Source organism: Pezoporus flaviventris, unplaced genomic scaffold (genome assembly GCF_033815535.1).
Source record: "Pezoporus flaviventris isolate CSIRO_AGI_PZ_B2104156 unplaced genomic scaffold, CSIRO_AGI_Pfla_v1 ptg000013l, whole genome shotgun sequence".
NCBI classification, from domain to species: Eukaryota; Metazoa; Chordata; class Aves; order Psittaciformes; family Psittacidae; genus Pezoporus; species Pezoporus flaviventris.
In genome coordinates this window covers 13321450-13342697 of record NW_026892561.1, presented here as the reverse complement: position 1 = coordinate 13342697, position 21248 = coordinate 13321450, and the positions used below count along the sequence as shown (strand labels likewise).

The window sequence follows — 21248 nt, the reverse complement described above, 5'->3', positions numbered from 1 at the left end:
CAACCTCTGCCAGGGCCTCAGCACCCTCACCGTGTTTTTCCTTTTTTCCTAACCCTAATATAAATGTGTTCAGATGGAGGTAACAGAGTCAAAAGCTGGATTCCAAGAGCTAATCTTTAATATTTTAGCTGGCTTTAAGAGCCTTGATTTTCCAGCCAAGTCCTCTTGCTTCTCCACTGAGATTATGTCTGACACCAGCAGCAGGCATGAGAACTGCTGCGTTTCCCATCACTTACTTTCAGGAAGTCTGAGTCTGGCTGAGCTGCACACTGAAAGGATTTCATCTCAGTATTGTGAATTAGTTCAAGTTCTTTGTAATCTATTTTTTTATTTCCAGCATCTTTGTCTCATCAAAATCAAGGACTACTGATTATATCGGGGGGGGGGGGGAGGGACACCCCCATCATGGAATTCTGTTTCAGAATGAGTGAAACTACATACACAAAGTAAAACCAGCCAATAAAAATAATACATCCTGAGTGATGAACAATTTAAACAAGACACTAAAATCTCGGTCTCACAACTTTAAATCACATCCTGTGTAAGAACAGTAATAAATGCTTATGGCTAGAAGGCTTTCTAGAGGAATTGAGCCCAGGCAGAGCAGCTTAAGGCTGCTCAGTACTGACCACCAGATCTTTCTACATGAGAGACACAGCAGCAATCTAAGGCTTACAGTTCATTTCTGTTGATTCTTGAATAAGGGAGTTATTGTTCTACAGGGAGGGATTTGTGCTGTGGAGAAGAATGGCAGCCAAGTTCCAGGCCCAAGCCCTGGCACTCCACAGCCGCTGCTTCTCCCCAGTGGGAATATGCATGATCAGTCAGGAGCATTCAAGACTGGCTCACTCTCCATGTGAGGAGCTGGGAGCTTGTCTCCATTCACCCACTCACCAGAACCATTTCTGAATCTGCTGCTTTCTAGGGAGAAAGACTGAGGATTGAACCACAGGTCCTACCCGACAATGAGCATACTTTCAAACTGAGCGCATTTGGATAGCAGTTGGTGACCTGGTGAGAAGTATCTTGCTAACCACAGTTCAGTCTTCTCTTAGAAATCATTCCTCAGTGGGTGCTGGGTGGGGGAGAAAGCCTTCAGGACAACATCTCACCTGTCTCAGCAGAGAGATATACCTCTTCCCAGGCATAATCACCCAGGTTCACAGGCTGCTTCAGCCATTGATCCTCTACTAACATCACCAGAGTCATGCGCTGCTCTGGAACAGGATGCAAAAGGCCAACCATGAGATTCATGAGACCTGGGCAGAGAGAAAGCAGTAAGAGGAATGGCTCAGGCTATATTTTAGGCATGCTGGGAGTGCAAAATATGGTTTATATTCAAAGAATGCAGATCATAACTACAAATCCTCCCCATTAAACCCTGGTGCTGTACTGTTTTATCACAGTCTTATTCACATGTGCTCAGGTCTGGGAACACTCTGAGATTTCCAGGTTGTGAAAACAGAGAAATGAGCACAGAGTTATGATACTGAGGAGGACAGAAGTAGAAACAAATGCCACAGAGGCCACCCTGACTCACTGTTTCCAAGCCCAGTCTTATCCTGCAGTCATCCCGTGTTTCCTATGTGACTAAATATGCACTTCAGGGGTCAGGGAAAGCTTCAAGGATTTATCAGTCAATTGCAGCCCCCTCAAGCCTTATAACCACAGTGCTCCTAAGGACCCCTGAGGATTTGTTGGAGATTTTATTAGTCTGACATGTAATTAGCATTCTATACCTCCAACAGAAAACAAGGCCAATGTATTTTTCCTGTGAGGTCAAGCCATACAATTCATTCAGAAGTTATAAATCCACACACTACCATCCGTTGCCAAAGTGACATAGGCTTGACTGGTAATAGTTCAATGACATAAAACTTGCTTTAGAGTTACGTGACTGCCATTTCTGATCTTAAAGTTATCTACTAGACTGATCCTTCCCATCAGGTATTATTTGTTCTGGTTTTCTCAGGTATAAACCTCACTGAAGCTTGACCGGCTGATAGTTGATTCATCATAATACATGGGTGCCCTGGAATTTGAAAGGATAAAACAGAGGGCAGACAGCTGTGTTCATCACAGGCACTGAAGAACTGCAGAACTTACCAGAAAAGGATACCCTGGGTAAATCTGCTGCACTGAGCAGCTTTTACAGTCATTGCAGAGCACATTTTGAAGCATTTTTTCCAGTCTTCCCTTTTATTTCTGGAGAATAAATATTGCTCATACCTTCCCAAGAGATCTGTTCCTTTAGAAAAGCAAATGGCAAAAAGTTACCTTTTGAGACAGGCCGAGGAGGATTCAGGACAGCTGCCATGGCCTCCTCCAGCTCACAGAAGGGATTCTCTCCAAATACTAGCGTATAAAGGGTGACACCAAGTGACCACATCTCCAGCTCAGGGCCACGGTACCTATGCAGAGATAAACTTGCCTAAACTCAGATTGCACATACATAATAGTGTGCTGAAGAAAGTAAAAATAGTCAATAAATAAAAAAAAGTAAAAATAGTCCAATAATAGTAAATAAAGTCAGTTGATAGCTCTTATTTCCAATTTCTGTTTTAACATAGGAGGTTTCTGAGAATTCTAATAAGGTTCTCACATGTTTTTGAGAAGTCGTCTTCATGTTATGCCTCTCCATGAAAGAAAAACAACCAGAAGAATGGCCAACCAGTTTCAGTTAATGAGTATGTAAAATATGCATGTAGACTTCCACGTGTGTAAGCTGGTGACAGGAAAACTTAATCATCCTCCTTCTTCACCATAAGCCAAAATTATCAAGTAAATATTTAAATGGAAGGTCAGACACCTCAGTGGAGTCTCGTTTACCTCCTCCCAACCTTTTCAAAGCAAGTGTTTTCTGGAAATAAACATTATTGAGATTCTATCTGATAAAAAGGGAGAGTTTCTTCACACAGTAACAGGCTGAATTCCCAGGGCAGCACTGCATTTTCCAGCTCATTCCCAGCAGGGATTTCCTCTCCTCCTTGCATTGCTTCCCCCTTTCCCATTAAGAGAAGCTGCTTGAAGGACCTATGAGAACAGCTGTGAACTGAGAGCAAGATAATATACTTGCATGTACAATTAATGTTTATCACCCTGTGATGATAAGGCTTCCCTCCAGGGGTGAGTATGAGACTGCCAGCCTCCAGATAAAGAGCACTTGGAGAAGAAGAGAATAGGGAAAAGCCAGCTAAGATTTGGGCAGAATATCCAAGACAGGAGCACGACAGGATGGAAGGGAAGAATCCTTGAGTTCAGAGGAGCACAAACATAATGGGGAGATGAACAATGATCAAACTGCAAAAAATTCATACAGGGAAGCAAGTAGGAAGGAAAGGAGCATACAAGATGAGCATTGGAGAAGTACAAAACACACACATGGTAAGGGGCAAATTAAAAAGCAATACTTGCTTATACCATCTCTATAGAAGAGCAGCTTTTGGTAGAGACCCATGAGTGTGTAGACACAGGTATGAAGAGAAGGTTAGCAAGCTGATGTACATGTTACGAAAGATTAAGGAAAAGGACACATTCAAGTGCAACCCAATTCATCTAAACTCTTCTACCAGGCTGGTAATTAAACTCGGGCTTGTTCTTGAACTTGGCTCTGCAGTAGGACAGACATTAGTACAAAGCTTTGCAAAACATCTGACCAGAATCAGACAGCCTGTCAACAGACTTAATCAGAAGAAACTTTGTACGTTTTCAAGCCTTTAGAACTAGTTTCTGTCACCACAGTGCCCTACTTTATATACATTCAAACCTTTACAAGTCATTTCTGTCACTGCAATGCCCTAAATCTCACTGCAGTTTTCTGTGGTTAGATATTCTAGTAGAGCACCAATGGCAAAGCAGCTTGGCTTCTCTATTCCACAATTTTTGGTGCAATGGACACAAAAATGACTTTTCAGAGGGTGACATACGGTTTGCCAGACAGCACTTCTGGTGAGCAGTATTCAATTGTCCCACAGAAGGTATAAAACAATTTGCTGGGTTCCAGGTAGGCAGCTGAACCAAAGTCCACTAATTTAATTGTGAAATCTTCAGCAATGACAATGTTTTCATCCTTGATATCTCTGTGAAGGATGTTTCTACAGTGAAGATACCCAACAGCTGATACAATCTGAAAGAGAAGGAAAGAACTGGGTGTTACTATACCAAGGTGTCCTTCTGGATAATCTATGTGGCATCACTCAGTTTCAATAGCCACGTTTTGGCTTTTTATATATATATATATATATATATATATATATATATATATATATATATAAACAAGATCCTAATTTTGGTAACAGAATACAAACTCAGGCATGTCTGTCAGCTTTGCTGCAGTAGGGTATCTATCTTGGGAGAGACTTAAAATAGCCTTTGCTTGCTTTCCTCTCACAAATGTGCAGGAAGATGGCATATGTGCTTGTTTTTTTTTGTTTAGAATGTGCTTTTTTTTTTTTGGTTAGAAGCATCAGAGCTTACTGTTACATTCGTGCAGGTTACTCTATTTTTATCCCAGCTTCATTCAGAGGGTCCTTTGATTTATCCAGAAGCATATTACTGTGTGCCTCCAATAATGCAGGATGACAAAGCATTTAAGAGTGAAGCTTGGTATAAATAATAAAGTCACTCCTAATTTCCATTCTTCTTTCTGCACGATTCATGCTGTAGTGCCATAATTAAGAATAGCATCAGAATTTTATCACCTTGGAGACAATCGTGATTCCTACCATAATACATTTGAGCAAGAAAAGCAGATGGCTAAGTAAAAAAAATTTCTATTTATAATACAAATCCCCCTCTGCAGACAAATACTGTCCAGGTCTGAGGTAATGGAGCACCCCTACAGACTTAAGGTTGATTTAGGAGAAGGGCTTATCCATCACAAATCTAAAGGGACCATTGATTGCAATTTCCACCTTCCATCAGCACCCCAGGCAAGGGGAGTGTTCAGTGTGTTACCAAGTGCAAAGTAATCCTTTCATACCTTTGAGGAAGAAATTTACTCCAAAACATGTGAGGGGGAAGTGCCTGTTACGGTTAACTCAATGAACAGAGGACAATTTAGCTCTCAGATGAGTTCCTGACTCACAGTCAACTACCTTGAGTTATTTTGCATTATGCTACATTAAGTTCCAAGATAATTTCTTGATATTAAATTCTTTAAAAAGAGGAGAGTCTCTTACCCTCATAACCAGTCTAAACCAAGCATTGGTCTAAGTGAAAGCGTAGCTTTTAGTGGGGCTTGGGGCAACTTCCGTGCACTTTCCTCCCTCCGCATAGGATACGTGGCTGCTACATGGATGGTCATCCTGATGACAGAGGCTGTGTGCTGCTCCCATCACAGGCAAGAGGCAATGGATTTATAGGAAATCCTTCTTTTATTAACCAAATTTTAGCTGCATGTAGCAACTGTACATTCCCAGTTCTCACCTGTCTGAATATATAGCTGGCTAGCGGCTCATCCAAGTTGTGCTGATTATCAATGAATGTAAAGAGATCCAGACCAGATCCATGCTTCTCCATCACCAGCTGGAAGAAGTGCTCATTTTCAAACACATCCAGCACCTATAAATAACAGACTCTTTTAATCAGGTGCTTCATCCTCAAACTGCCTTTTTTTTTTTTTACTTAAGCAAACCCTGCTCTCCTCTTGGAGAGTTAATCAACATGTTTTATAATCTTCAAAGTCTCATTTCACTGAGCACAAATGTTTCTTGAAAAAAGAGCAGAATTAAAACAGAGCAGAATTAAAACCAAGAAGAATTCTCTTTCTGAGGACCGCCCCCCCGCCCCAACAACCACCAAACAACGTCAAACCTGAGGAATCAAGATATGTATGCAGATTACTTCCTGAACTAGTACAGGTTCAGATGTGACATCACACTTCCAAGATACGCATCTCATCCTCTTGAAATAACATATAGGCTTTTTTTCCTATTAACAGATTTCCTGCTACAGTCAGATCTATGTTGACATCATTTGCTCAGGGTAAAAGTGTTGAAGCCAGTGACAGTCTGCTGTAACATACCCTCCAAACCAAAACAGGATAAGTAGGTTCTTTTCTTTCCTGAAAAGGTATATTTTAATATAAGACATTTCTTCAGTCCTGAAGAGAAACACGAGACACCAAGTATACAAAAGGAGCCACGTGATGCAGTTCAAACTGCGTTCACTCTGAGTTCACTGTACCTTAATGATATTGGGGTGCTGCAGCTTCAACAGGATTGCAATTTCTTGAGTCACTCTCCCCAGATGGGGATCATCTACCCAGCAGTCCTCAAGCACCCTCTCCTTCCAGATGAACTTTACGACAACCTGCACAGACAACAGCATTCAGCATCAGCTGCAAAAGTATGGCTTTAAGTCATACTTTTTAAGTCATGGTAAGTTAATTTCTAGGAAAAGTGTTAGTGAGCCATATTACTAGAAGTACAGAAGTAAACCAACCCAATGTGCATTGCTTATAATATCTTTAAACATATTTAAACTAATTTAGGCCTAGAAGCCAAGCAATGCACAGAAATCAAATGTATTTATTTTCTTTTTATGGATGCTGTGAAATTCAAAAGCTTTGTCAGGACAGCTCTTTTATCAGTTACAACAGTGTTGACTTCTGGCATAGAGGTACAGTGGAGGGACATGAGCACTTAACACTCATGCAGAGAAACACCAGCACTTGCCTCTCAACACCCAAAATACTTCTGCTGATAGAGGAGGGTCCCATAACCTCAACATGTCTACTCCACATTCTTGAGTTGTGGCATGATAAAGACTTTGAAGTTTGTCGTTCTCTTTAGTAACAGAAAGCCTGTAATTCTGTTAAGCTTAATATATCCTTCTTTCAGCAGGTTAAAGTAGATACATGGCCAGTGTCATTCTGTGCCTGCTATCTTAGATAACACTGATATACTGTTATATTCATATACATCAGTGCAAACATTTTGCTGGCCTGTTTCCATGAGGTTAGTGATTTCAGATTTCTATTTAAACAAAGGAAAAGCCCAGCTACCAAAACTCAACTTTTAATAGTGTAGTGTTGACATAACACTACACTATTACTCTAACCTTCAGTTTTCATCCTAAATTATTGCAATCAGATCTAAAAGAAATATTTAACCTCCTGATGATCTTTCTTGCCCCTGGCAGTCCAGACAAAGCCAAAAGATCCTTTGCCAATAAGACTGAGAGTGTTATAGTTTTCTGCATAATCTCCTTCACATGCCCTTAGACCCTGAAGCTCTTCAGCTCCTCGGGAATTCTCGAAAAGTGAAGTTGATCTGATGGTCTAGATACAGAAATAGCAAGAAAAAAAATGAACAAGCCATAGAATCATGTTTATAAAATGAAGTAAATACTGAAGAGAAAGTACACACCTGCAATAGATAAAAGCAGTGGTATTTGGTTTTGATAGCAAGAACTGCGTATTGCTGTAAATATCACCATACGGGACAAGCCAACAATCAGCTCTCAGCAGCTACAAATACTGCTTAATTCACAGAAAGGTAAAGGAAACAGAAGCATATGCACCTTAGATGCTTGCACAAAATTCTCTCTGTGAGTAGGAAAATTAAGTCCTTGTGGTCTATCACCACAGCAGACACAAAGAGCAAACAAGTTCAAGGCATACCCTCCTAAATGTTAACATCCCAGTAAAATCCCTAGTAAAGAAACACCACATGCAAGGCCTACAACACTGCATGAAAAATTAACCACAACGTAAGTTTGTCTTCCTCTGAGGAGAGAGCTTGGGCTTGTTTGTCTCTGCAATTACTAAGTTCCTCCACCAAAGATGGCATCTACAATGTGTAACAGAACATCTTTATGATATACACAGCCTTCCATCCTGAGAGGAGCCAACAAATCTCACAGGGGCATTTGTTTTGAACAATGAAATTTGGAGTTATACATGGAATTATCAGAATTGCTTATATTTGGACATACATGTACATGGAAGATGATTTTCTAAAAGGAAAAATATTCCAAATAGTAGGTTTTGCCAATAGCCAAGCTTTTCACTCAAATATCTACTTTATCTCCCATCTCATTGATTAGGCAGGGGAGGGAGCATCTCATCTGCAGTACATTTCAATAAACAGCAGCTCCTAGAGGCTCCTGTAGTTTGGAACCGTCACCACTATACATGTGATATCTATGTATGGACTTCTCTGTTAAGGTCATCATAAAATCCAGCTGTGTAAAGATCTAGAGAATGCATCCATTTATTCAAGGAATTTAGAAGCTCAAGCAGTTTTCTTTTGTTGCCACAAATCAGTCAGTGGAAGTTTTCAGCCTGGTATTTCCTTTCTTAATAAGGTTCTGTCATTGGTGCCACTGATTTAAAAACCACACTGATGCAAAATTTTGTTGTAGATGTAATTAGAGCAGCCCAAGAACAAATTGGGTGGTTTCATTGTTCAGCCTGGGAAAGGGAATTCCACTAAGCAAAACACACACTACCAGAATGTTACAAAACAGCAATTTGAAACATTTCTTTTGAGGTAAAAATAGCGAAACAAAGAGCGAGCAATATCCACCCACAACCATATAACATTTTAGGTTTAAAACCTTTTTGACTTTAGCTTCAGCTTAGCAATCAAACAAGGATGTGCTCAGTATTACGCAACGGTAGGATTTCTTACTTCTCCAAGACTATTTGTAGAAAGATCAGCAATAGACTGGACAGAGCTCGCTAGACTGGAGAGCAAAAGCTGACTCTTTGCTCCAGCTTCCTTCTGGCTCTGCAGAAGGTCTTTCACCACCCAGACACAGAAAAGCATGGCAGGGTCCTGCAGTTCTACACGTTTCACTTCAAAGAGTATACCTGTAGAAACAGGTGAGTAAGTTAAAATGATACAATGAGATTTTAGTGTTGAATGGGATCGCAGACATTTTAGGACAAAATTATGAGCTCTTATCAAAGTGACATTATTTATTTGGGGAATACCTACCCAGGAAAGAATCACCAGAGGGGCTGACAACAGCACGGCTACTCAGAGATAGTTGGCGGCTACATCCATGGTTCCCAACCCCCAGCAGAAATTTTTGTCAGTGTTCAACATTGCTACTCTAAATTACACCAAAATGTGGATTTTATACAACAAGCCACTGAATCCAGATGAATGACTTAATGAAACACAGTCCATTACACAATTTAAATACAAGTTTTACAATGGAGCTTATAGTTTCTGTTCAGAAAAAAAGTTACTCAGTTCAAGCCTTTTAGTTATGTTTTGAGAATATTTCTGACTATTCAGTCAGGATTAATTTCTTAGTGACTTTGTACTTTATACACCTGCTTTTCTAATACCCTCTGAGTAGACTGTGATACCATTTTTATTTTACATGCTAGAGCTTCTTCCTTCCTCTTCACCATAAGCTTCTAACCAGAACTGTCTGCCTTCTGCAAAAATGTGGGTGGAAAAAAACACCCCAGTAAGAGTTTTGGGAAGGGGAGAAGTAGGCTTAACTTACTTAATTGTGACCCATCCCTGTGGCAGCAACTGCCAGCGTAGCTTCCTTCCAGAATCTTCAAGGTCAAAGGAGCTGCTGGGTTCAGCCTTCCTTCTTGTTTCACTGGGGTTGATGTTATTTTTATGTTCATATTTTGTTGCTCGTGCAGCTGACAGTATTTTTCAGGACTACATGTGCTCTTCAGTGGGTTTCTGTTGATGTTGTCCCCCATGGTCTCTGCAAGAGTTTCAGGCTTCTTAATAAATGCTTTGGAGGATTCTTCAGTCTCTTCTAAAGGCCTTTGGGAGGCCAGCCACCTAGAACCATTTTCTGTAGCAACACCATTCAACAGCTGCTTTTCTTGCCCAGTCGAAAAGGCACTGGTACTCTGAGTTAGCTTATTGCCTACACCCAAGTCCACTGCGTCAGAGGATGCTCCTACATGACTTGCAGTAATACCTAAACAATTGTCTGAGTGCCTCTTGACATCAATATTCAGACCCAGTACCTCAAGACCAGAGCAAATGCAGTTCAGCTCAGTGTCTGATTCTTTAACATCTTCAGAGGTTGTGGCAACTGCTGCAGAAGCACTGCAACCCATTTTATTTCCTGAACAGCCATCATGGATAGTATTTCTTCCATTTGCAAAGAAGGATGAAGCATTATTTAGCAGACAGTGTTCAACCACAATGTGCTCAAGGCTGGAATGTTTTCCATCAAACATGAAGTCTGAGTTTAACAACTGCCCTGTAGTCATATGGTTTTGAAATTCTTGTCTGCAGTCTGGTGTTGTCCCAGACCATCGCTCATCTTTTGTTGGTGTTGCAGGTGAGTTACAAGTGACATCTGAAGGCAGCTTAATTGGGGCATAGGATTCAGTATCTAGATTGTCTTCTAGCCTAGAACAAACAAGCAACTGTTGTGAATTAAGTTTAGTTAGCTGAATTCCTTTAACTGTGTTCTTTTTGACTGGGTGGCCTTGCTTAGCATGAGTAGTTGCTTAGCATGGGTAGCTGAAGTTGCTGGAGCCTTAAGAAGCAACAACCTGTGCTTAGTTATGTAAGCAAAAGCCAGTGTAAATGACGCCAATGCAAACTGGAAGATAAAGAAGATGCATCCTTAGTAAGGAACAAAAACTGGAGTGACAAGAAAGAATTTCCTGTCCTTCATTTACTATGGCTTCAAGGCCACAAAAGAACCCAATGACAGACAGGAAACCCCAGACCAAAATTCATCATTGGACCAGCAACTGCATGGGATGGTCCAGTGCATAAAATGTAAGGGTATGAAACCTCAGGAATTTCTTTGTTCTGGGTCCCTCCCTGGAGGCATCCAGCTCAAGCAGGTCCTACTCCTGTACCACTCAATTATTACACTGCTTTTCTAAGAATCAGACGTCTGAGGCTGCTGTGGAAAACCCAGGGTGAAGAATTTTCTTTAACAGCAACCAAGCAACATTTACTGTAGCAGCTTGTCCCCAGGCATCAGCAGAGAACTGATGCTTCAGCTTTTCATATGGTAACCTGCAGATCTGATTCTGTCATGGCAGGTTTCAGGGTAAGGCTCTCTGTGGTGGGCTGACAGCCCATCAGTAGCAAGACTGTCTTTACTGCAATGGTTCAAAGTTATTAGTGATAACATGATGGTAAAAGATTGAGAGAACTGCCATACTGTCATATTGTATACTACCTGCTCTTCTGTTACTATGGTCACTATTTAAAACCTGCACCAACTGCTTTATTTTCTGAAGTTTAAAAGAAAAAGCAAAAAGCTGTTGGCACAGACATTCAAGATCCTAACAAATTCCATTTTGACCAAAGAAGAGCAGGTACACTTGAATGGCACTTTTGCCTATGAATTATTTCCTTCTCTAGCTTCATTTCTAAGTATAGATCATAGACAATTTACCACAACAAAAAGTCAACACATATGGCAGGATACTTCCAGACCTCAGAACAGATCCTTTGTCTGTCCAACAGAAGATGGACGTCCCTAACCACCAATTTAACCATGGTTCACTAAAGCCCACAGCACAAGGTATTTTATAAACATTTCTATCAGTAAAAATACAAAATAGAAACACAACCCATGCGAGAGAGCACTTAAAATCCAAATGTGATATGAGAGACATAAACCCAGGAGAGCACAAGGAAGTTCTTGCTCTAAAAAGCAGCAAGAACTGTGCTGTAATTAATAGACTATACATTAAGAAGGGCAGTAAATGTTTTCTGACGGTTAGAATTTTTAATGCAGAAGGCTTAAAATTTGAATTAAGATAAACCTTGTAGGTACTTGAGGAGACTTTCTAACCTTGTAAGAGGAAAAAGACCTGGAAACATGCAATAAAAATGGCTGGATTTAAGTAATACAGTAGCCTGTTTTAACAGATGACCTGACAGCTACACCAAGCACCAGAAGGAACAATACTTAGAATTCATTCCAGGTAACCTGGCTTCAGTGCAACACCAGCTGGTGGATACCACAGAAGGAAATAAACATCCACCGTTTCTGATTTAGCAGAGACAGAGCAGAGTTACCTTCCCTAGTCTGGATGAAGCATTTGGTCCCCTTAAAAGATGGAACTCCTGCAACTTTACAATTGTAGGTTGCACGAATCTAAATTAAAATCTAAGGCAAAACTCAACCTGTCTTGCAAATAGCCCTCGGATTCTAAAAACAGTATAGTGCAGAAGGCTCTTGTTACATATTCCCACAGACATCACAAGGGTGATAGAACAGTTTTTGCTGGTGATTACCATCACATATGTAAATATGCAGTCCATGAAATGCCTACCTATTAAAAGGAATGGGTGCCACTTCAGGAGGTGAGGGAGTAGAAAAGAAACTGGTCACATTCTTTTGTTTAGTCTTATCATGCATTAATTTTTCGTCTTTGTGTCTTCTTTCCAATTTCTGCTCTTCATTCCTTGACAGAAGGCTCAATACAGATGCAGCCAAGAAGCTGCTGTCTGTACCAAACAAGAAACAAAACCACACCAGTTTCACCTTTTGTGTTTAGGCTTTGGAGACTACAGTGATTTAAAACAATCTTGGAAATGTCTTGGTCTGTCTCATCCCTAAGGAACTGAGTATAAAAGACTAGATTAAAGCAAGGTGGTCCAAACACGAATACTCCACTCTGCTTTGGCTTGAGGAATCATCACATGCAGGAACCTGAAAGTTCCAGGGATGCGAAAATTTGTTTTCCTATCAAAGATCCTGGGTTAGCTACTTGAAGTTCAGAGATGTAAAAAAAGGCCAGTGACCACACAGAGACTGGAGTTAATGCTAGACAAATAGCAGCAGCAAAAAAAAAAAGAAAAAAAAAAAAGGGCAGAACACACATACACTCTCAATTCCAAACACTTTAAATGAAAAGTTTTAGACTGCATTGATAGAACTCACAGAAATTGTCAGACAAAAGTATACAGTCTAAAAAACAGTTAAGGGAAAGAATAAGTAAAGAACTTTCCTTCTCCAGTGACAACAGATCAAAAGAGAAAACCACAAGTGTGCAGGATTAAATAAACCAAGTATTGCTGCTGCAGAAGAAGGTAATGAGTAGACAAATCTAGATTTAAATCTAAAAGAATTCTTCCATTTAATAGAGGCTGAGTGCCAACAATGCTTCCGCACTGAAGAACTGATCCTAGATTAGAGGTATCACTTCATCAAAGAAATACCCAAGACATCGCACACTGTCTATTAATTCTTCTTTGTTCCAGCAGTGTGCATTGGTTTCAATGCACATGTGCATTTTTAAGTAAAGAGAAAAAAAAAAAATCAGGGGAAAAATACCTCAAAACAACAGAGATAAAACCAGCATAAAAGATTTATTGTGGTAGAGATCACAGAATCGTAGAATACAAGTATGTACTTGGTTGTGTTCTCTCTTTTGGGCAGAGGTAGCTGGAAAGACAGATTTGGAGACATGAGGCTTCCCTCCTTCTGTTTATCCTGTTGTGTGCAGGGAAATAAAATTTTGTTAAATTCTTTGTAAATGCAGTGAACTGCATCACAGGAATATGTGATGCCTCCTACTAAAACTCCACAGAAACATAACACTGCATAGTAGCCAGCAACATAAGCCAGTTCAGAAGAATATTAGAATTCTCCCTTAAAATATCAGCCCTGTCTGTAGCTCTGTTGCAATACTGCCACAAAAACTGTATTTTACCTGACTTAAAATACTCAGAGATCCTAACAGCGGAGGGAAGGAAAGGGAAGTGCTTGTTAAGTACAAAGCACTCTCTACTAACAGTGTAATTTCCAACTTGGATATTCAGTTTCATCTTCCTAGCAATAAAGAAAGAAGCACAACCTCAGGTGAACAATTCAGTTTACCTTAGGGTCTTAGTGGAAATCCAATTTAAAAACTGTACAGAGGTACATTGCTTTTATAAAGCATGTTCCTATGTTCATAGGCAAAGCTCTCATCTCTGTAATTTGAACTTTGTTGCTTAATGTTATTCATTTTGCTTTGTTAGAGCAACCAGAGCCAGCTGCATGGCAGGCAGTAACATCTTCAAAGATGCACTCACCCTCTGTCCCCATGGAGCCATCAGGAGGAGGTAATGGCAAAGAACAGTCACTGCTTCTCTCCATGTTGTTATAGAAACCAGGGATCAGGAATGTAATGTTCTAAAACACAGAAGGAAACCTTATAAATCTAAGCTGACTCTCAGAGGTTAGGGACAAATGCTAACAATCTCTATTTGTGAACCTGATTCTCATGGATAGCCAGGCAAAAGTGATCCATATGACTTAGAGAGCACATCTAAGTGCGCAGCTTGCTTTTGTGCTAGTTGAGACCCACACGAGCTCCTCAACACTGCAAAACTTATCAATTACAGTAAGGGAATGTAGTTATCATCATACGGGTCACTCACCAAACACGTGAAACACAGGCTTTGTGACAAACAGACATGAGTATAAAAGACAACTTTACAATTCTAACAGATAAACTGCCAGACACAGCAGTCTTTTGGGAGGGATTAAACCTCCTGTCTTACCTTTCCCAACAGTTCTTTCTTCTCATAGCCAAAGAGCATTAAAGCAAAACTATCCTTGATGCCACAGATGGTTCCATCTGACTTAACAGTAATAAGACCACTGATGGTGAAGAAAACCACGACTGTAGCAGAGTAATGATAGCCTGTGAAAGAGCTGCCTTTTTCTGCCTCCAGAACACCATTTTTCTGCACTGTCACTTCGTCCTCCTCCAGAAGGCTTACTTGCAGCTTTAAACTGAGAGGAAACATGTTACCCTCTCTGGATATGCCTACAGCTCGCTGGATCCTGAGGTTCTGCATTAAAGCAAAGAGAAAAAAACAAACAGGAAACCTCTAACTAACCAAATGGTTTGGTGTTATTTCAGTATTCATATAAAATTACACAGGAACCTTCTCAGGAAAAAGAGAGCAGAAAAAGAAAAACAAACCAATCCTGTGACTACCAAAATTAAGAAAGTCTGGTTTCCTAAGGATTTGGAATCCAGTGTTAAACTCCTGTATGAACAGCCTGATGAAGAGGACCAGGGAAGTCCATGCTATAGCTTTCCAGCAAATAAGGCATTAATACAGCCACTTTCAACTATCTAGCTGGCCATTTTAATGGCATTTGCAGGATCTGCATATCCTTTTAGTCTTTCACTCCTCAGCGACATGACTGAATCCACTGAAGAATGCAAAGGAATTTTAAGGAGCTTTCAGAGACAGCATGGTTTCCTAAAAAAGCCAGGATTGGAGAAAAGTGTCTTTCACCAGGTTCCACAATGAGAGGCTGGGGCTTGGTCTCTTTCCTAGAGAATAGTTAGGAAATATTCTGCCAGCAGCTCCATAAATTTTTCAGGGGACTTCTGCTTCTCTCTGAAAAGGCTTTCTTGTTACAGAAGCAGGGAAAACCATGTGCGCCTGTTTTCCAAATGGGAAGGGTACAGAATCATAGAATGGTTTGGGTTGGAAAGGACCTCAAGATCATCTAGTTCCAACCCCACTGCCATGGGCAAGGACACCTCCCACTAGACCAGGTTGCTTTGGAAGAACATGGTTGGTGCTTATACTGTACCTTTGGGACGTTTTTGTCTAGAGGAGGGATCTGCACAGAAGGAATCAGGTTCTTTATATGGAGCCCAACTACTTCTTCCAATGTTGGGTAGCCATGGAGATGGGCAAAATGGAGGTCACATGATGTAATCTCTCCCTTGGGAAGAACATTTATTTTAATTTTAGCATTTTAGCCACAGTCCACTCAATCTCTTAACAACAGTTTTGGCAAATATCTAAGCAAATGCAGGAAGTTTCATTCTGTAGCCCCTTCACAGATAAAACTAATTAATAAAACAGACACAGCATAATGCAATACTATACCAACATGATCATGCAGACAGCCTGCCTCTTGCCATAGCAGAAAAGCAAGGGTGTCCAGTGCACCTCACAATGCTTTTCCTCAGCACGCTGATCCCTTCACAAGGGCATCCCTGCCATGAATAACCAACCCCCTGCCAAACCATCACTGTTCAAGTCTAAGATGTCCCTGAAGGAGAAACAGGGTATTTTAATGTGACTTGTTGCATATGTGAAGGTGAGCCGTATGGGAGACAGATGCACAGGTCCTGCATGTGCAATCCCCATTTCAGGCAGTGCTTCATGTTCACAAACAGTAACACGCCTACTGGCTTTTAGACACATCTCATTTGCACATCAACTCTCACAAACTGCAGACTCGTTTGATCATTAGGAAAACACTTACGTCAACTGTGAAGGAAACAGAAGCTGAGAGTCTTTCCACTGGTTCCAGCACAAACACACAACACTGCTTGTCCTTGCTTCTTATTTGCCTCAGCCAGACTGAGACAGGGATCTTCTCTTTGAGATGGCCTATGACATCCACCTTTCCAAAGGATTCAGAAATGTAGTCAGAACTTACTAGGTTACTTAGCAAGAATTTCAAACAAGAATAAGATATTAAGCCAAGAAATATCCCTGTCATTGTGAGAAAAACATTGTTTCTTAACTACTGGTTCTTTTACTGGAAGAAACACAGTTTTAATATAGAGATGAAAAGGTTTGCAAATAATTCACTGATGATACACAAAATGTTATTGCTTTTGTACCTTCTCTTGCTGCCTCAGGAAACCTAAAGGCATTTCCTTCAGCATGAGATATGTGCCAATCTTACACCTTGCATTCAGTGAAAAGTGCCTTTCAGAGATGCCTTGTTTAAGGAATGTCCCCTGGTGCTAATGAATACTAATATAACTAATGTTACATTAGTAACATAGTTCTTACTTTCAGCTGCAAAAACAGCAGTTCAGTTTCTTACGGGAGGAGATTCTTCTTAAAGCAGAAAATGGTTATCTTATAACCTCCAGTGTTCCTAATCAAGCCTTTTTATGTGATCTTGACAAGAAGGGGTTTATAAATTACACAGTGACTCCCATAAAGTATAGGAGCATATAGCCATTGGAATGGCTGTAGCTTTGAATTAGTGCCTTTATCAGACGTTTAATTTTAATCCTGGATTTCAGTGAATCAAACTTAAAATATTCCGCCTCCCCCACCCCCATGCAATTAAGGATTCAGGAAGATCAAGCTCCGAGATGCTGGCAATTTCAGTATGAAAATAACACACCAAGAAGAATATGAGCTCATTTTCAAAGTATTTTCTAGTGACAACTCACAACAGCAGTGGAAAAAAAATCATTTGGAGCCATTTTTCATGCAGCTGTCTTATAAACAACCCTGCTATAGGCAAAATATCAATTCCACTCCTTTGTGCCAACTGGGGTGTTTTGGCACAGACATTTCACAGTATTTGACTTACTGTAACTTTGTGATATGTGCAATGCAATTTAAAATAATTTTAAAAGCATTTTAAAAGACCAGACAATAGGGAACTTTTCCATAATAGGTTTTTTTCATGCTAAGCAATTGTATTGATTTTCTTTTTTTAGAAAATCTAATGTCCCTTAAGTTCTGGTTTGGTCAATCGTCATGACTATACATGCTGGCAGCTGCAAGGCTCTCATGGGTGCCTCTCAAACCATCTTTTGCCCTTAGAATTCCCATATCTGCAAACTTTTAAACCAAGTAGTCCTACAAATGCCATAATTGCCAAATCCCCATAAAGTTAAATATATCAGGGAATTATATTGAGAATGTTAACAAACCCCAACCAACCAAACCCAAACTAGAGTGTACAAAACTGCTGTATATGGTGGCGAATATTTTCTTGAACTTTTCACATACCACAGTTCCTGAAACTACAGATGAACATTCATCAGTTTCTATGTAGTCCTCACCGACAGCTTCCCATGCCTCTTGACTGGATTTGGATATAAAGTGGGACAGCTTTTGACCAATGAGTTCCTGACTGCTGCACCCAAGGAGCTTGCAGGCTTTGTCATTAGCCACCAGGATCTAGAAAAGGGGAAAAAAACCCCAAGCAAATCACCAAAACAAAACAAAGAATAAAAGCTCTAAGTTGTGTTCACATATCATCATCTCCTCAGGCTGTTGATTTAATGTCTTATAATATCCCTTCCTCCTGGTGGTTCTTTAAAATTCTGCATTCTTCACAAACAGTTCACTAATGCTTCTTATTCTAGGATATTCCTTGCCCACACATCTTCTTGGTTAAGAGGGTTTGAGACTTTGCTTTCCTTTTAGGTTTCCTGATTTCTTTTAAATGTAAATAATTACACCCATAGAGGAAAAACTACGAAGTTGTATTTACAAGCAAAGCCTGGGCAAGCCACAGAATTTATCCCTGAAGGCATGCAGCAATCACACCAGTCATTGGCATACTTAAGCCTGCGCTATAGAGCAAGTCAGAATTAGACACCTTTAAGATGGGTAAGCACGAACTGTCAGTTCAAGCTAAAAATGGCACAGCTCTTTAAAGTTTTTGGTACTCAAATTAATATTCATGTTTACTCTCAGAATAGGAGAGAAATTCTCTCCCTCCCAATGCAAAAAGCATATTTATAGGGCAGATAGAGACCTCATGCCATCACAAACCCATCCCATGGCTGGCACTTAACAGGAAGAAGGCTTGAAGCACCTTCTGTTTTCCTTTCTTCCTTCATGCCACTCCATAGCTGCAGTCTTCTTTATTCCATTTTTGTTTGAAAAAAGATTCAAGACAGCTGTGCTTCTGCTGCTGCCTTGTATATTTTGCTAATTACAACCTGCAATGGAAGTAAATGTGTTGCCTTTATAAGGCTATTGAGTTTGAGCAGACTATAAAAGACCTTCATGTCACTCCAGCTGCCTTCAGATACGCATAAGAGTAACACACCTTTCAGCCTGTCTGATGTCATACAACCTATACCAGTTACAGCCTGTTTAGTTTAGCACTTACTACTGCAAATACCTCTGTTGTGTTGGCATCCACAGTGAAGATGGCTTTGTTTGGGTTGCGTGCAGCAGTTGGGAGGTACTGGCTGGACTCCTCAGTGAGGGTGAGCAAACAAGAGCAAGAAGAAGAGCTTCCAATGGAAGTGGAGAGAGAAGAAGCCCTCTGAGCTCCTGAGTTACCAAGTTTGCTGGTACAAATGTTATGAGCTGCCAGTGAAGACAAACAGTAAGAGCTCCATTTCTCTCCTGTGGGAAGATAAAAATCAAGATCAGCTATGTAGCTCTACCACTCTACTACAGTATTAGGGAATGAATAAAAAAGATTTAGCTGTCAGCTGAAGCAACAGTCAAGTAATCCCAAAATACATATTCCTAAATCTTTAAAGAAATTACAAGAAAATAGAATCAATGAAACTAAGGAAAACGGAAACAGTTCTAATAAACATGTCTTTGAATCACAGCCACTGGAACAATTAAACTCAGTCTGTAGGCTAGAAAAAAATTGCCAACACCCATAAAACTCAACCAGACCAGTTCACCTTTGTTTTTTACTTAACAGAGTTTAAAAGGTTTTAAAATCCCTCAAGATTGAAGCTGTTATTAAATGCAATTACAGTAAGTGTTCCAGCCCCTATTAAATACTGCATTAGTCAGAATCCAGTTAATTAACTGTTCAGAGGATGTGACACTGAAATACCTGTGCCCACACCAGTATTTTGTGTTACACAATGCCAAGTGACTGTAGCGAAATTTTCAAAGCTTTTGCCTGTAAAAGATGTTTTCTTGGGAAGTGGCATCAGCAGCCAAATGCTATCACTCCACTCCCAAAGCAGGAAGCAGCTCTGAATGTCTAGCAGTAGTAGACATTCAGTAGACTGGTAGAAGCATTATGAACAACTCGTCACAAGGACATCTCTGCACTTATGCACTGCATACAGTACGAATATCATAATCATGATAAAGCAGGGAGACTTGTATCTGGATGCACGATGAACTGCAAAGAACTATAAACTCCCAACAGAATTCAGAGCAACATATTCCTCCTCATTTCAAACTCAGGACATTGCAGGGTGGTCCGATGACAGCCAATACAGGTTGCCCACGGACAAGTACAGGTGCAAATCACCTATCCAGCAACACCTCTCCTGTAAACTCTCCCAGCCTGCAGTAATCTATGGCTCAGATATTCATTGAGCAAGCACTTTCTGGCAGCTACTTATTGCTATCACCTCTAGGTCTGGGAGGGAGGAGGAGAAAGATCTGCAACCTTCTGAAACACATCACCTTCACTGACAACAGGTGAACTTGATCTCAAAATACAGTGCTCACCAGACAGAGATGCTCTAAGCCGGCAGAGTTGAGAGAGCTGGCTTTTCCTGATTTTGCTGGCCCAGGGGTAGGATCGATTTAGCTTATCAGAGTCATTCAGGTGATCACGGTCTAAGCCTACTGATGAAGGCAGAAGGCTCCCTTCAGAGTGACTATAAGCCTCGGCTGCCATTATCACCCTCTGGTTGCCGCACCACACCTAGGGAGCCACCATCTGCAACAGAAACAAGAAATTCAGTCAGGCACTACCGCTTTGATCACTGACAGGTAACAGTTCCTCCTAACCCAAAGCAGCCCTGTAAGCTATGGCAAGACTGCAGCTCATTCTTGCATGTCCCAATCAACTTTTTGTCTGTGTTCGTTAACGCAAAAGTTAACAAATAGCCAACTCTCTTGACTATTACCCTGTCCACGCAGTATAGAATACCTGTGATCGACAGGACCCCTCCATCATATTCTGTAAGAGCCCCCAAGCACCCAGCCGGACACGCCGTCCCCTTTCTTGCTCTAAAGTTTTGAAAGCTTTGGTAGTTTGGAAAGTAATTCCAGGTTTGGGTCAGCGAATGCGACACCGCCAGCCCGCCTGCCAGCCTGCCTCCTGCCTCCCGTAGCCCGAGCCCCAGCCCCAGCCCGGCAGCCCCAGCCCCTCAGGGCGGTCACCACACAGCCGGAGGGCGCGAGGAAGTAGGGGGCGGGACTGGGCAGCCGCGAAGACCAATAAGCGAAGGCAGGGGAAGAGCGGCAAGGAGGGGAGCCAATGGGAGGCTAGCGCGGGAGAAGGCTAAACTGACCCTGAGTCACGGACTCTGCGGCTCCCTCCTTCCCTCACCGCCGCGGCCACCACACACCCCGCTGCGAATCACCGACCCAGGACAGCTCTGGGAACCCCGCTCCGGGGCTTAGAAAGCTGCATGCGGAAGGCCCCTCCACAGGATGACAGCTATTCTCCAAAGAATTAGTAGGCGGAGCGATAAGGCCGAAGCGCTGTTTGAAAGGGAGCCGGTTCCCAAGCCCCACAAGGACAGCCCCAGTACCCGCCCTACCCATGGGCATACATAACTTCCAAACGGCCGCGAGGGCTCGCAACCTCTGCACTGCCCCGCCCCCAGGCCG

The 21248-nt window shown here is 41.3% G+C and overlaps 1 protein-coding gene across 3 annotated transcripts; it reads right to left on the bottom strand.

Annotated features, from left to right (window-relative positions):
• Positions 1–398: 398 nt before the first annotated feature.
• Positions 399–21098, bottom strand: PASK (PAS domain containing serine/threonine kinase). Of its 3 annotated transcripts, none has more exons than XM_061451730.1 (18): positions 20941–21098; positions 20136–20349; positions 18823–19052; positions 17697–17867; positions 16198–16338; positions 15514–15648; positions 14460–14753; positions 13989–14088; positions 12242–12416; positions 9469–10346; positions 8637–8818; positions 7115–7282; positions 6187–6312; positions 5428–5562; positions 3927–4126; positions 2278–2411; positions 1113–1259; positions 399–921 (listed from the first exon to the last, which is right to left on the bottom strand). In XM_061451730.1, exons 2-18 carry the CDS (start codon positions 20305–20307, stop codon positions 821–823), a joined length of 3489 nt encoding a protein of 1162 aa, XP_061307714.1. In that variant the 5' UTR covers positions 20308–20349; positions 20941–21098; the 3' UTR covers positions 399–820. The 3 variants fall into 3 exon arrangements, 2 of the variants coding, with proteins under 2 accessions (XP_061307714.1, XP_061307713.1); XM_061451729.1 differs by lacking the exon at positions 20941–21098 and adding an exon at positions 20563–20705; XR_009743099.1 differs by lacking the exons at positions 399–921; positions 2278–2411; positions 20941–21098 and adding exons at positions 2107–2248; positions 20563–20705 and having other exon boundaries at positions 1130–1259.
• Between the last annotated feature and the right edge of the window lie 150 nt (positions 21099–21248).